Consider the following 16,890-nt stretch of genomic DNA (forward strand, 5'->3'; position numbering starts at 1 on the left):
ACACGCTTGTGCAAAAAGTACTTTTGTACAAAGTACTTCCGGTGGGGTCACCGACTAGCTTTTATGAGCGGATTTTTCCCGTGTTTACCAGCAGATGTTCCAGTATCATGTTAGCCTGATTCTACTGTAGCTACATTTCTTCTGTGAATAATAATCACCGTTAACGACCGCTTCAGTAAACCGCTCTCACTTAACGACTCAACAACGCGGTTAGACACGAGAGGCGAAAAGAGGAAGCAATAGCCAACCATCTTTCTTCTCCTGCCAGCAATAACAAGAAAGAAGACAAGGCTAGCTTCAAGTGGAGCTGTGTAGTTTACAATTTATTGTCTGTTTTGTAGCGGATAAAGGACTCTCCGTGTTGAGACTAAAGACAAAAAGCTCTCGGACTCTGAGCTCAAGCCGTGAAGTTTCGGATCAGACTGGCTGTTAAGAATTAGTATTCCCGTTTTTTCATGTTTCCAACAGGTTTATCTTCCCCTAATCCCCCACCACCGCCAACCCAGGAGGCTAGACCAGCGGCTACTGATGTCAAAAACGACAGCGGTAACATCACATCTCCGAAGAAGAGGAAAATAAACGGATCAGAGAGGGACGACACTACTGACACGATCTCCTCTTCGCCTCCCAAGACCCTGAATTCCTCCTCTTCTTCTTCTTCCTCCTCCTCCTCCTCCTGCTCTCCCACTCCGCTGCACATCCAGAAGAAGTTGAGGTTTGAGGATTCAGTGGATTTCATTGGACTGGATGTGAAAATGGCTGAGGAAGCTGCTGCCGCTGCTGCTTCGTGCTCCAATAACAAAAGCAAAGCCGTGTTCCTGCCCGGTGGCGTGGGGCACCATGCAAACGGACTGACCAAACCTGCAGGCTCCGCTACCTTCTCCAACAGTAAACCTGGTGCTGCCAAGAAACTAGTCATCAAGAACTTCAAAGGTAGCAGATACACTGGTGGAGAATGTGATTTCAAGCTGCAAAACATTCACTGTCAGACATCTAAATTGGAGTTTTAAAACAAATCTAGGTCCATATCTATGTGCATACAAGCATTTTATCACTGTAGGTAGTATTTTCTGTCCATACGACACTACTAACACTACACCACTTGATACATGACTTGTCAATAATAATCAAAATAATCAAATAATAGCTTTAGGTATGACAAATAAGAGACACATTGTGACTGATAACATCCAATTTAGAAGCACTAAAAGTCTTTGTTTGTGCCTGGAGAAACTTCAACTCAGTCCCAGAGTTTTCAAATTATAACAGGGTCTTCTGCATTTTCAAACTCTCTCTCTTTTAGGGGGTTAAAGTGATTGATGATTGATAAATAATGTGGATGCCAGGCATAAATGTCATCAAGAACTTCTAAGGTAGCAGATACACTGGTGGATAATGTGATTTCAAGCTGCAAAACATTCACTGTCAGACATCTAAATTGGAGTTTTAAAACAAATCTAGGTCCATATTGTATGTCCATACAAGCATTTTATCACTGTAGGTAATATTTTCTGTCCATACGACACTACTAACACTACACCACTTGATACATGAATTGTCACCAATTGCTCAAATAGTAGCTTTAGGTATGACAAATAAGAGACACATTGTGACTGATAACATCAAATTTAGAACCACTAAAAGTCTTTGTTTGTGCCTGTAGAAACTTAAACTCAGTCCCAGAGTTTTCAAATTATAACAGGGTCTTCCGCATTTTCAAACTCTCTCTTTTAGGGGGTTAAAATGATTGATGGTTGATTAAAAAATGTGGATGCCAGGCATAAATGTCATCAAGAACTTCAGAGGTAGCAGATACACTGGTGGATAATGTGATTTCAAGCTGCAAAACATTCACTGACAGCTATAGAAGCTGCTAACAAGTCCCCAGACACTGTGATGTTGTGCCCACAGCTAGCTCTATTCTTGCTCTTGAAAGGCAATACAATTTAAATGCTAAAATATTACAATTTTAGCTGAATCAGTGGACCATCACATTGACATTAATAACAATTAAGAAATGTGGCAAAAATGTCTCAGATCATGTAAAACTTTACATGTCTGCTGGTGTCAACATGGGAATGGCTGTAAGTTCAGTCAGAAGAAATGTAGACTTAAATATTTTTGAGAAGTTATCATTTAAATAGTAGCCCTGATTGCTTATCTATCAGAACTAAAACTCAAATAATTAATAAAAATAAAAAGCAGTAGGAATTGAAACTAAGATTTTTTTAAAAAGCCTGGCAGATAAGGGAAATTATTATTGAATTTTTGAGCTGGAATGAAAGTACTGCTTTTTTATGTGGATTGTTCACTGACAAGACTCTGCAGAGGTACACAGAAGGCTGCTTTCTTAAACAAATAACTTAAAATAAAATAAAGAATATTTTTACATTATTATACATTTTACATACAATGTTGTATGCTGTCAACCATTTCTCAAAAGGACAACTGACAAAATGAAAATATGAAAAAATAGATTAAATAAAAAATAAGCATCAATACGTTGTCAGTCAATTTCAGAAAATTTAGATAAATAAAAATAAAATGGTCTAGTCTACAAGAAAGAAAACAGTCAGTTTTTTGCAGTTTAGCAAACAAGTTTTTTCCTAGATTTGATATTTTATAGGCAAAAGCATAATTTAAATATGTACATGAACTATGCAAATTCTAATAAGAAGTTTAAGTATTTCTGGTGCTGACTAGCAAGGGGTAGCAATATTTAATCGATGAGTTGACTGATCACACACATCCCTATTAAAAGCAAACAAAATTAGTTATAAAGGTTGACACATAAAAACTGAGATTGTTGCATTTCATAACAGTGTAACTTGGTTCATGGCTTTGAACATCAGGTTTATTGAAAATATTTTTTTTCAAGAGGGACATGAAAACAAGAAATGTTTATAGTCAGAGACCCAGCATACCAGAAGAAACGCATAAAAGGCAAAAAAACAACAACACCACAGCAATTAAGAAACAAATAAAGTTAATCGAAACAATTAAAGGAGTAATAAATAAAAAACAGATGGTAAAAGTAAAGAAAGTGGTTTGAGAGCAGTTTTCTTATCGGACCATTAAATCAGTTCATAATATAGCTGAACCCTGGTCATATCTTTATATAACAGTAAACAAAATCTGAGGCAATATCATGCCTAATAATACAATAACAACATTATTTTTTTATTGTCAACGTTCATCTGGCTATACTTTAAATAGAAGCAACCACACTTGTTTTAAAATAGCCCTGGTGACACAGCATTAAGGTCCAGTGAGGTCGACTTTTTGTCATTCAGCTACAGTTTGCAGAGTTATCAGAGCTGTTTGTGTTTTGGTTTTGTATGCAGAAAAGCCCAAATTGCCTGAAAACTACACGCAGGAGACGTGGCAGAAGCTGAAGGAGGCAGTGGAGGCCATACAGAACAGCACGTCAATCAAGTACAATCTAGAGGAGCTCTATCAGGTAACACAGCTGTCCTCCCAGAGGAAGCCCATTAATGTACAAACTGTCCTTTTTGACTCTTTTTCTGTCCTCTCAGGCTGTAGAGAACCTGTGCTCCCATAAGATTTCTGCCAAGCTTTACAAACAGCTGAGAGCCGTGTGTGAAGACCACATCAAGGCGCAAATTGATCAATTCAGAGAATATCCTTTTACAGTTTCTACTTAGCTTCAATTTCTTAGTGTTGATCATTCAGTTATATTACAGTAAAGCTCTTTTTCCTTAACATCGTGCCTACGGATGCCCTGGACAGCGTGCTTTTCCTAAAGAAAATTGACAAGTGCTGGCAAGATCACTGCAGACAAATGGTACGGTTTATAACTTTAATAAGTCAAGTGATTGTAAGTTCAGTTGTTATATCCCTTGAAAGTCTGTTAACATAACCCCACTGTCCATGCATGTTGTTTAATTGTCATATCCACTGATTTTTATATTGCACTTAAAGTTGGCGGGCTTGTGAGAGACATATTATATAAGTGTATAAAAAAATCAGGGTTATTTTGTCAGACTTTGCAAAGCTACTTAAGGGACACAGAAGACGATATCCAACTGTTTAGACTGACTGAGGCTACATCCACATCAATACGTTTTTTATTTTAGATTTAAGATTGGAGTTTTATAACAAATCTAGGTCTATATCTATGTCCATACAAGCATTTTATTTACGAAAAGTCTTTGTTTGTGCCTGTAAAAACTTAAACTCAGTCTCAGAGTTTTCAAATTATAACAGGGTCTGCCGCATTTTCAAAACTCTCTCTTTTAGGGGGTTAAAATGATTGATGATTGATAAAAATGTGGATGTGGATGTGTTATTAAAGGAAAATGTATTTGTGTGGATGTAGCCTGAGAAGTACTCCTTTTCATGAGTGAACTGATCTGCATGTTAACAATCTGTGGATTGGTCCTTTAATTTAACAAGAAACACTATTGATGTTGTTATTCTTTTTTTCTTTCATAGATCATGATTAGGAGTATATTTTTGTTTTTGGACCGCACCTACGTTTTACAAAATTCAATGCTGCCATCAATCTGGTGAGTAATCACTGATTTTAGCTTTTGTTCAGCAGTATGAGGCTGATTTCAGTTTTTTAAGTGGGTGTTTGAGCACGCTGCTCTACTCTGCAGGGACATGGGTCTGGAGCTGTTCAGGTTCTACATCATCAGTGATCTGAAGGTCCAGAGTAAAACCATTGACGGGATCCTGCTGCTCATTGAGAGGGAGCGAAACGGAGAGGCGATAGACCGCAGTCTACTGAGGAGCCTGCTGAGCATGCTCTCTGACCTGCAGGTAACTCCTGATCCACACGTAACTGTATTTGAAGCTCTGTATCTTTGTCCTGTAGAGCAAGAAAAGTGTGGCTCGTGCAGCTGTGTTGTTTGTGATTATCACCTGCACAGGGGTGTGATGAGGTGTCAGCTTCCTGTTGACAAATGGCTTTAATGAAACCTGTGTTCTCTCCGTCCCTGACAGATTTATCAAGACTCCTTTGAGCAACGCTTTTTGGAGGAAACTAATCGCCTGTATGCTGCAGAGGGACAGAGGCTGATGCAAGAGAGAGAGGTGATTTATGTGACCCTGGCACTCTGGGCCCATTTCTGTTGTTTGTTGGTCTATTTTTCTCACTCATGCAGTGCCCGTTCAAAATCTGCCTGTTCAAAACAGGCCCACTGCCTGGCCCCTTGTAACGTGTCTCCACACCAAGGTTATTATAGTTAACGAAAACTAACGAAATAACGAAAACTAGAATTGAAAAAACATTTTCGTTAACTGAAATAAAAATAAAAACTAGAGTTTTTAAAAAAAAAACGATAACTAACTGAAACTGTATTGCGTGGTTACAAAACTAACTAAAATTATTGTGGAAATGTCCTTAGTTTTCGTTTTTGTCAACTTTTTTCATTCATAATTCAGTGTTTCTATTTGAACATGCAGGAACACATGGTAAATATGTTTACTGAGACTGGGATGTCTACACTCCAACCAAAATTCAAAACACCCAGAACTGTAAGAGTTAATAACCTTATTGGGGCTGAGATGGATAAACCAAAGGAAATAAAGGCAAAATTTATTATGACCACTTTGAATCTCGCACCCAACACATGGCCCATTACAAAAAAACTAAAACTAACACTAAAACTAATAAAAACTAAACTAAAACTAAGCATTTTCAAAAAATAAAAACTAAACTAAAACTAGAAAAACTCACTCTAAAAACTAACTGAATTTGAAAACAAAAATTCACAACGAAATTAAAACTAAAACTAATGAAAAATCCAAAACTATTATAACCTTGCTCCACACAACTTCACACTTGGCACTGCACTTCCTTGAGCAAGAGAGTGCTGTACAAATGAGTCCTAAAACCTGGAAATTAGTTTGAATTTCTGCACTTTTCATTTTCCTTGTCTTTTTTTTATTTTTAAACAAGATTTCGTTAGGTGCCTGAAGTAATGTTTGAGATCGGAGAGTTTCACGTACAACAGAAATTATATCAAGAAACACCCCATTCAGGAATTTTGAAGGTTTTACATGCATTAAAGAGGATATTGCTTACAAGTGATTAAATGAGTCTTCTGAGGTTGTCGGCAACATTAAAACATCATTGTCAGCTCAGTGGTGGTGCCATTGAAGCCCTGCGTCCGTGGTGCATATAATGTATAGCCTAATGTTGGCTTTTTCCTTTTGATGCTTGCATTTACAAAAACTATAAAAGTGGTGTTTATTTGAGAATAAAATCTTGCTCAACAAAATGTGCAAGTATCATAAACATTTATTTGCCACAGAACTTATTTTCTTATTTTCTGCAATAATCCAATTTTAACACAAAAAAAAATCCCGTTGGCTTTTTGTCAATGGAACCGGGGCAATACCGACTTCTGGGTTGGCCTCCAAAAACTTCTATCCCTGCAGCACTCTGTACACCTGCCAGGAGACATTTGCCTCCCCAGAAATGCTCGAGCATGCTCGTCATTTGCTAACAGCTAGATGTTTGGGAGCAGGCTATTTCCACTCCACTCCGAAAGTTACATCATTGATGCTTGAAATGTTTGAATTTGCAACAATGTCACACCTCTGGTCTGTCTGGTCTCTCTCCTCATCTGTTATTGAGCAAACTCTAGTGAGCATAAGACAGAAAGCGGTACCCAGCATGCTGGTTGGCAGTGTAACAGATAATGGGGTCGCCTCTCAGAATGCTACGCATTTACCGTAGATCTCAAGAGCTCGCCTTCAACACACTTCCTTGGATGCTCAGCAATACACGATCCAACTGTGAAGTTAATCGGATTTGTCTAGAACAGCTGTTCTCAACCTTGGGGTCGGGACCCCAATTGGGGTCGCGAGATGATTTCTGGGGGTCGGCAAATCATTTTGGAAGTCTTTTTGGTCACTTAATGTTTCTTTTTGGTCATTTTGTGTGTTTTTTTTGGTCATTTTGTGTCTTTTATGGTCATTTTGTGGTCAATTTGTGTCTTTTATGGTCATTTTGTTTCCTTTTTTTGGTCATTTTGTGTCTTTTGTGGTCATTTTTGGTCATTTTGTGTCTTTTTTGGTCATTTTGTTTCCTTGTTTTGGGTGATCTGAACTGTGCGTGTGAGATTGTGTCCAGTGGGCGGGTGTCGCGGACAAAATGTATGTTAAATTGGGGGTCGCGACTCAAAAAGGTTGAGAACTACTGGTCTAGAAAATCAAAGGCAGACAGACGCTGACACCTTCCATTAGATTTCAATGAATAACTGGTCAAATATAGACAGTGACAGTCAGTGGCATATACTCAGTGTTGTAATATTCATGTATGTAAAACATGAATTGCAGCATCTCGTCTTCATTTTAGTTCAGAAGGACACAAAGGAATCATCATTTTGTACTCATGTAATGTAAACCAAACATAAAAATCCATCACAAAAGAACAAAAGTGCCAACATATCCTCCATCCATAGCTTCAGGTGACCAAAATACTTTACAGTCCCAGTGAATGATGTGTTTTGAGTGAAGGTTTTCTTTTATCTCCGAAAAAGCTTTTGATAGATTCAGACAGCAACCAGAGCAGCTTTGTTTACGTCTGACACATTGGATTCAGACATGTTTTTTTCTCTTTCTTGTTTCTCCTTCTTGCTGGAGTCTGAGAGTTTTATGTTTTCTACAGTTGTCAAAACATTTTCTTTGCAAATGTCAAAGTAAAAGCTAGTGTTGCAGCCGAGTGTAATTCACCCTTTTTTGCATCTGATTGAAATTATTTACGGCAAAGTATACATTTGTAATGTTGCCTTTGTGCCAATAATGCAGTTTTGGACCTACAGTATCTTTAAAATGATGAATATTGTGAAATCACAAAATGTTTAAAAAAGTAGTAAAATGACTGCTTTTCCCTTTTTTTTGTAGGTCCCGGAATATCTCCATCATGTCAACAAGCGCTTAGAAGAGGAGGCCGACAGAGTCATCACATATCTAGACCAGAGCACACAGTGAGTGTCCCACTGCAGGATTCACTTTGAAGTTTGACACTGACAGAGAATAATTTGTAACTTAAGCTTTTTCTTTCCCGCTCAGAAAACCGCTCATTGCTACTGTGGAGAAGCAGCTGCTGGGCGAACATCTCACAGCTACTCTTCAAAAAGGTACACAACAGTAATACTTTATATAAATGTATACTAGTGTGTAACGGTACCAGAAGTCACAACTTGGTTCATACTGAGGTTTAGGAGTCACAGTGCGGTGCCAGTTTGGTAAAGCAAAAAAAACGAAACAGACACACTGCATCCTCTTTACTTAGGTAACATTTTGGTAAACTTTCAAGTTGTGCTTACCCAAGCATATGTTACTAACAGCGTACAACTAAAAGCTCTGGGCGAATACCCTGTATTCTGTGTGTAAAAACCGTTACTCCCTTAACCTTTACATGAGTCAAATCACAGCAGTAAGTACAGGGTTACTGTGGGTCCTGGAAATCAATAAAATAATCAATTTTAACTTGAAATTATGAGGCATTTTCACAGTTTGAAACCTGCTTTGATTTTGAATAAAGTTCTTGAAAATGAAATCCTTTTTTATAATAAATCCCTCTGACTGAATAGTTTGCTTTTTAGATAAAGAAATAAAATAAGTCAGGGAGCTTAATTTCTTAATCTTTCACACAAATAAAAACAATACTCAAGCCAAGACAATCTCAGTCATCTCTTGACTGAGGAAAACATAAAACTTTTCCTTGAAAGTTTTCCTCTGATTCAACCTTCTATAGAATGCTGTCGCAAGCATCATTTTGGTTGTTTATAGCATAATAACATCTATTTAATGTAATGAAAAAGACTAATAATTTGTATGCTGTATATACAATATGTATTGCAGTTTACCACAGTTGTAAGGTGCTGGAAAAGCTTGAAAATGCATCTTGATGTATCCGATATCCAGTGGTGGAATGTAACTAACTACATTTACTCAAGTTCTGTACTTAAGTACAATTCTGAGGTACCTGTACTTTACTTGAGTATTTCTATTTTATGTAACTTTATACTTCTACTCCACTACTTTCTGAGGCTAATTTTGTACTTTTTACTCCACTACATTTAGCTGACAGCTTTAGTTATTTTTCAGGTCCTTTAACATAAAAACGTGATCAATTTAAAGTGATTAGATATATATTTTTTAATTAAACCTCATAACAGGATATTAAGTCGTTAAAATTAGCCCTACCTTGACAAAATTTAAATGCTGCTTACATAAATGCATCAATGCAAATAACCTAATATTATATCTGGAATGTATATAACAATCTGAGTGGGTCCATGCTGCATAATGAGTACTTTTACTTTTGATACTTTAAGTACATTTTGATGCTGATACTTTTGTACTTTTACTTCAGTCATTTTTGAATGCAGGACTTTTACTTGTACTGGAGTAATTTCATAGTATTGTATTAGTACTTTTACTTAAGTAAGGGACCTGAATACTTTTTCCACCTCTGCCGATATCTAACTGTGGTGACCGTCTGACGACACACTGAGTCTTGAGAATATAAAAGAAGTTTGAGTTCTGACTTCTGACTTTCTGATGTTGTAACCTTGCAGGGCTGACTCATCTGCTGGATGAGAACAGAATTCAGGATCTGTCTCTTCTCTATCAACTCTTCAGTCGAGTCCGGGGTGGCGTTCAGGTGCTCCTGCAGCACTGGATAGAGTACATAAAGGTATGACAGCATTAACTGTTATAAAAGTCTGAAAACTATGAATAGTGAAGGTGCCAAGCGCTGAGGGATTGTTCCTGTCGCAAACTGTTACTTACTGTTGATTTATAATGTCTTTAAAATCCAGGCTTTTGGGAGCACAATCGTAATCAATCCAGAAAAAGACAAAACAATGGTGCAAGAGTTGCTGGACTTCAAGGACAAGGTGGATCACGTCATCGACATCTGCTTCATGAAGAATGAGAAGTTCGTCAACGCCATGAAGGAGGCGTTCGAAACATTCATCAACAAACGGCCAAATAAACCTGCAGAGCTTATAGGTTAGTCAACTTGTCATTAATGCTGCACGGTCAGTAAATCAGCACAACATCACAATCCTTATGCATTATTCTGTGCTATAAATATATTTTTGTTTACAGCAAAACATGTGGATTCAAAGCTAAGGGCAGGAAACAAAGAAGCAACAGATGAAGAGCTGGAGAAGATGCTGGATAAGATCATGATTATTTTCAGATTCATCTATGGTAATGTTTATTATCTCATTTGTTTCAGTTTAGGATTCAGTTTTCTCCATTCTGTGGTTGTTCTAACTGTAATATTGTGCTGTCATTGTAGGAAAAGATGTTTTTGAGGCCTTTTACAAAAAGGATCTGGCCAAGAGGTTGTTGGTTGGGAAAAGCGCCTCTGTTGATGCTGAAAAATCGATGTTGTCAAAGCTGAAACATGGTCAGTTTAATCACGAATGTCACTTCTAGACCCACAAAAACGATGTGAAATAAATCACAAAAAGGAAATCTCGACCCTGGATCCACACTGACCTCTGTTCTTCTGGCTTTTTCTCAGAATGTGGAGCAGCGTTCACCAGCAAACTGGAGGGGATGTTCAAGGACATGGAGCTTTCTAAAGACATCATGGTGCAGTTCAAACAGGTGAGAACTGAATTAGAGCATTCATGTAAGTTTTTATATTGATTCTTGTATTTAAGGCAGTTCAGTTCTCAGACAGACGTTTGCAATGCAAAAAAAAGACAATAATCTGCCAGTTATTTTCTTGATGGCATATTTGTTTATATTTATTTCAGATGATTATGACAAAAGCAAAAGGGTAGCACAAATTACCATTAAAGAGACTGCAACAACGGAATGTTTATGTTGACATAAAATGTCATTTTCATGTCAATCAACACATTTTATTATATTAATCAAGCAGTTCTTGTAAGATTACTAACAACAGGAATATCTTATTGAAATCTTCACAACAAAAGAAAGGGATTGTCCTTGTGAGAAGTTTTCAGAGTTGTAAACTCCTTCCTCATATTTTCATAGACCACTCTGCAGTATTTTGGAATCCAATGAGCTCTCCAACTCATGGATTTATTATTCAGAACAGGCTTAATGGATGTTTCATAATTTCAGACCACACATTTTCTTTTCTTTAATAATGCAGTGCTGCTTTAGGTCTGGATATGCCAACGTAATGGTTCGGTTTCTTGTAGCAATAACCTAATAGGTAATCAGGTTTAAACAGGCTCCTGAGATGTCTCGCAATTTAAAGATCTGGACCTGTCCAAATCCTGTTGTGTGACATTTGTTTTAAACACTTAAAGCCAACAAGAGCGTAAGATACGAGGGAAACATCGGGCTTTGGAGTCGTAACACCTTGCAAAATCATTGCAAATGTTTTTATTTATTTACCTCCGCAGAACTTTTCTCCATATTACTTTCTTTTTCTTACTTGGCTTCAGTGGCGGTTCGAGACCAATTTTACTGTGGGGGCCAAGGAGGGGCCAGTGTTTAATCAGAGGGGCACATTAAAAATGGTCATTTTTAGCATTCAAAACCTTTATTTTAGCCTCATATTTGGAAGAACTACATTGATTGAAGCAATGAGACTTACCAACATTAACAGTTATTTTTGCACGACAATGACATTTTTTTTTTTTTTGCACAATCACTATTTTGAAAGTGCAGTACAGTGAGAATGATCTTTATATTTAGCTTTTATTGCACAATTAAACTATTATACAATGTACACATTCTGTGTTCCTTTTGTGTACAATGAGATATTGTTTGAACAAAAAATTGGTACGAATTGTTCCGTCGTTCATCGTTATAAATTTATCATTTTATTATTAATTTGACACAGGGGCCACAGCAGGGGCCAAGGGCTTCTTCACAGGGGCAGTGGCCCCTGGAGGCCCCTGTGTAGAACCGCCACTGCTTGGCTTTTCACTACAATTCTGCACACAATCAACTAAGATGGCTACCTCCTTGCACACATCCACTTTTGGAAAAAAGAACTCCTGTCTCGTGCGTGGTCTTGTGTCTTTCCCACTTGTGCTTTGTTGATTATAAGTTTTTTGGAGACCAGACAGACTTGTCTGGGATTTGTCTTGTCTTGACTTGTCGCTGATCACTCAAGATGTCCTGTAATTTGATCAGGACAGTAACCTGACAACTTTGAAAACCATACAGTGTGTAGATACCGTGAAGAAAGCAATGTACATGTGTGTGGTGTGTGTTTCTGCAGTATATGCAGTGCCAAAACATTCCTGGCAACATTGAGCTGACAGTGAACATCCTCACGATGGGCTACTGGCCGACCTATGTCCCGATGGAAGTGCACCTACCTCCTGAGGTTAGTGCTGTGCAAATATGGACATTTTCAGGAGCATGGTGTTTTTATAACCTGCCATGCAATAAATGAACTGAGTGCTGCACTGTAACGCCGCTGTTATCTTTGTCCAGATGGTGCGACTGCAGGAGATCTTCAAGACCTTCTACCTGGGCAAACACAGTGGCAGGAAGCTGCAGTGGCAATCGACACTCGGCCACTGTGTCTTAAAAGCTGAATTTAAAGAGGTAGATAACTAATAGAGGACGCTCTGGTACGTGTTCACTGAATAAAGCTAAATATTAATTGTTCTGTTTGATTGTTGTTACTAAAAGGGCAAGAAGGAGCTTCAGGTGTCACTTTTCCAAACACTGGTGCTACTGATGTTTAACGAAGGAGAGGAGTTCACCCTGGAGGAGATCAAACTAGCAACAGGAATAGGTCTGTGTGATCACATCAAAGTTTGCTTGGCAGCACTATGATAAAGAAATGAGGGCTGTCAAGCACTCATTATGCAGCACCACTGATCTAAAACACTGTTTTTGTGTTTTACAGAGGACAGTGAACTGCGCCGAACACTGCAATCACTCGCCTGTGGAAAAGCACGTGTCCTCACCAAAATCCCAAAAAGCAAAGACGTGGAAGACGGGGACAAGTTTTCTTGCAATGATGACTTCAAACACAAGCTCTTCAGGATCAAAATTAACCAGATCCAGATGAAAGAAACAGTATGATATTGTCTTGCATTAGTATCCTCACTTCGAGAGAGGCAAATTGTTTTTTTAAACTAATTGTTTTTTCTCTCAGGTGGAGGAGCAAGCCAGTACCACAGAAAGGGTCTTCCAGGATCGTCAGTATCAGATCGATGCTGCCATCGTGCGGATCATGAAGATGAGGAAGACTCTGAGCCATAATCTCTTGATGTCTGAAGTGTACAACCAGCTCAAATTCCCTGTCAAGGTGATTAACACAACACTGCTCGCTTGATTTACAAAAAATGTTTCATTGATTCAAGTTGAGACCTTTGTTGATCCCTATGAAAATTCAGCTCAAGTAATAAGGGTAAAGATAATAAATAAGAATAGAATAAAAATCAAATCAAAATGTAACTATAAAACATCAATTAACAACAAATACACTACATCCACTAGTGGTGTGCCAATAGTGGTGCAAGCCATTTAAAAAGTGAAATATACAGCATATATTTTATATACGTCTGTGCATTGACAAAAAAATACAGTATATATACATATGTGCAACACGTGCAATGTTCTATGTGAGTTCAGTGCAAGAGAAAGTTGGGACAGTGGGGAAGTAGACCCTTTAAAATTTAAATTGCGAGAGGATGGGGCTGGTCAGCATGATGACATTTATATGCAGAATGAGTTTTGAAATTTTGTATAACTTCTTTCACCCTAGAAATGATATTGTTGTTTAATCATCCATTCTGATTTTTTCAGCCTGTACAGGTCACACTGATTGTTTTGTTATAGTTTATTTAAAATGTTTTCCCTTTTCATTAGGTATCACTATAACAATTATAATGTATGCATTATAGAGGTAAAGTTTCAGGATTCAAGTCAAGTAGAGTTTATTTATATAATTCATTATCACAAATTTGGCCCAGGTGGCTTTCCCCTTTCCCAGAACAGACAAATGTGCGGTAGATATCATGTGTACAGAATAAAACCATCCACAATATAGACCAGGGGTCTCAAACTCAAATTACCTGGGGGCTACTGGAGGCAAAATGACCAAAAAAAGACACAAAATTACAAAAAAAAAAAAGACACAAAATTACTAAAAAAAAAAGACACAAAATGACAGAAGAAAAAAAAAAAGACACAAAATTACCAAAAAAAAGACACACAATTACTAAAAAAAGACACAGAGTGATAGAAAAAAACTAAATTACTTTAAAAAAGACACAAAATTACCAAAAAGACACAAAATTACTAAAAAAAGACACAAAATTACCAAAAAAGACACAAAATTACCAAAAAAAGACACAAAATTACCTAAAAAATACACAAAGTTACTAAAAAAGACACAAAATTATTAGAAAATGACAAAAAAATTACCAAAAAGACACAAAATTACTAAAAAAAGACTCAACATTACCAAAAAATGACACGAAATTACCAAAAAAGACACAAAATTTCATTACTTAACATTTCCACTTCCGATAACAACACGGCAGATAATAAACGGTCCGGTAGCAGCTGCCTTTCTTTTTGTTAACGTCGTCATAGAAACAAGTGAAACAAAGCTCCAGCTGGAGCAATAAAGGGACCTTCCACACACAACACGGTAAAGAGACATTCATATAAAACTCACATTAAACTTTCATATCAAGGTAGGGGCCAAAAAATATCGTCACAGGGGCCACAATTGGCCCGCGGGCCGCGAGTTTGAGACCCATGATGTAGACAATCCATATGACAAAATAATTAATTGAATGTGAACATATATGGACATTATGGGGGTCCATTCTGATATATGAGAGTTGGAGAAAATCCGAAAGAATGCAGCCCAACACCACATGTAGAAAACAAAAGTGTCAAGTTACAGGTTGTGAGTTGCTAATCAGACTGTAAACATTGACCAGCGCACAGAAGAGGAAGTCTTACCCTGATATCCTCTGGCTACACTGGGACCCCCAAAATATTGTCCATTGCCCCCAGAAGCTAAATCATCGCCAGACTGACCACCAAGATTGCTAATCAGCTGACAGATGCATACATTTTTGTTATAAGTCACTATTGAGTTGTATCTTTTGTTTTTCTGTATTTTTAAGTTGATATCCTGTTGTTTCTTAAATGCATTTATGGGGTGTTTAAGTGAAATCCTTTGTCTCAAAGCTCAATTAAGTAAAGGCTGTTTGGCCTTTTATTTTATAGAAGCACCTTCCCTGCTCACAAGCTACCGCTCCCATTGGCTGGCAGTGCAGTCAGAGTTTGGAATTAAAGTTAACTTAATCTAACAAGATAATAAGATCTGAACTGGCTGGTACAAGAAAGACTTTTGTATAGTAAGTTACCCTGGGGAAGTGGCATGGCTTACATGAATCTGCTTTTCACTGTGATTACCTCACACCTCAGTGTAAAAATAACCAGAAATGCTGGCATGTGCCTCATGTGTTAACCCCTGCCTCTTCGCGTCCTCTTTCCTTTCAGCCTGCTGACTTGAAGAAGAGGATAGAGTCTCTTATTGACAGGGACTATATGGAGCGTGACAAGGAGAACCCCAACCAGTACAACTATGTGGCTTAGAGAAAATAAAAAGTGACTGAGAAAAAGAGATGCAGATGGTCCGTTCAGGCTGAGGTGATCGGTCTCTAAATCTTTTGCTCCAGTGGATGTTAACCATTATCATCTTCAACCCAGCCACCGACAAGTGAATGGATACTGCTCCACAGGATTTTTGTCAGGGGTCTTGTGATCCTGTGGACTGCATGCCCATTGAAAAGAGAGTATTGTCCATATTTCTCAGTGCCTCTGAGAGTTGGGCTCCCGTGGACAGACAAAGAAGACACACAGATGCTCCGTTTGCTCTTTTTTTTTTTTTTTTTTTTTAATCGAGAGGAAAATATTTATTTTCAAACTTAGATTCTTCTTTGTCCATAGTTTGAATCAATACGCTCTTTGTTATCAAGTCACTTTTTGTCTTTTTTTTCACTCAGTATCCCAAGCAAATGCTGACACACTTAACAATGCTCTAAATGTACCACACTTTGGAGAGAAAAAGGATCAAAATAATTAAACTGATGCTTGTTTATTCAGTCAGTGTCAAATGTGGGACTATTGGACTAACATTCATTGTAGGAAATTGACAATTTGGGGGAAAATCTGTGTCAAATGTGTGACCCTGCAGCAAAGATTTTCAGTTTTTAAGGCCATGTAGCCATCTGATAAAGCTGTGATCGTGAACACAAAGCAGAGTTTGTGCCAAAAAAAGGAGCACTACTTTTGTTATAGGGTGTATTCAAGCTGCTAAAACACTTCAGTTGTACAAGTATATGCATTTAAGTTTCTCCTTTGTTCTGTCTTTGTACGTTTTTGTACATACTTCACAAAAGTGACATTTTAAATGGTCTCATCTGACAGTCAGCTGCTTTTTAGGTTTTTTGTTAACCCTTAGAAAGTATACTAAAAGCACAACGACATCAGAGTCCATCTTCCCCTGTGTCATACCACATACACACTATATTTTTTTGTATGTCTCCCTGTGGGGGGTTACAGGCCTTGCTGAAAAGTGGAGGGAATGGGAGTGGATTGCCTCAACACATGAGGAAAAATATGATTGAATAGACATGCCCTTGTTTGTATGAGTCTGTTAGATTTATTGCTTAAGATTAAAATAACTGTTTCAATCGGGGTTTCTTTTATTAATCATTGATTTCCAAACACATCTAACTGTTTTGTATGAAAGCAGCCTAATAGTGAGCATTTTGTCTGCAGCCATTAAACTTTCACATTCACTTGAGTCTTACAAATCGTCACCCTGTTAAAATAATCACCTAACTCATTTTTTCAAGTTTTGCAGGAAAAACAAAAAACTTCACCAAAAGTGTAACATATGACATTTATTGATCATTTCAC

At 37.6% G+C, this 16,890-nt stretch overlaps 1 protein-coding gene across 1 annotated transcript; it reads left to right on the forward strand.

Annotated features, from left to right (window-relative positions):
• Nucleotides 1-15: 15 nt before the first annotated feature.
• On the forward strand, nucleotides 16-16,666 carry cul4b (cullin 4B). Its single transcript, XM_059346389.1, has 20 exons — nucleotides 16-933; nucleotides 3,345-3,460; nucleotides 3,537-3,640; nucleotides 3,736-3,805; nucleotides 4,456-4,529; nucleotides 4,623-4,785; nucleotides 4,969-5,058; nucleotides 7,879-7,961; nucleotides 8,047-8,114; nucleotides 9,561-9,679; nucleotides 9,804-9,996; nucleotides 10,096-10,200; nucleotides 10,292-10,402; nucleotides 10,520-10,605; nucleotides 12,206-12,313; nucleotides 12,424-12,537; nucleotides 12,625-12,730; nucleotides 12,845-13,017; nucleotides 13,097-13,249; nucleotides 15,466-16,666. The coding sequence occupies exons 1-20, from the start codon at nucleotides 456-458 to the stop codon at nucleotides 15,559-15,561; spliced, it is 2,610 nt and encodes an 869-aa protein (XP_059202372.1). The 5' UTR covers nucleotides 16-455; the 3' UTR covers nucleotides 15,562-16,666.
• The last annotated feature ends 224 nt before the right edge of the window (nucleotides 16,667-16,890 follow it).

This window comes from Centropristis striata, chromosome 12 (assembly GCF_030273125.1).
Source record: "Centropristis striata isolate RG_2023a ecotype Rhode Island chromosome 12, C.striata_1.0, whole genome shotgun sequence".
NCBI classification, from domain to species: Eukaryota; Metazoa; Chordata; class Actinopteri; order Perciformes; family Serranidae; genus Centropristis; species Centropristis striata.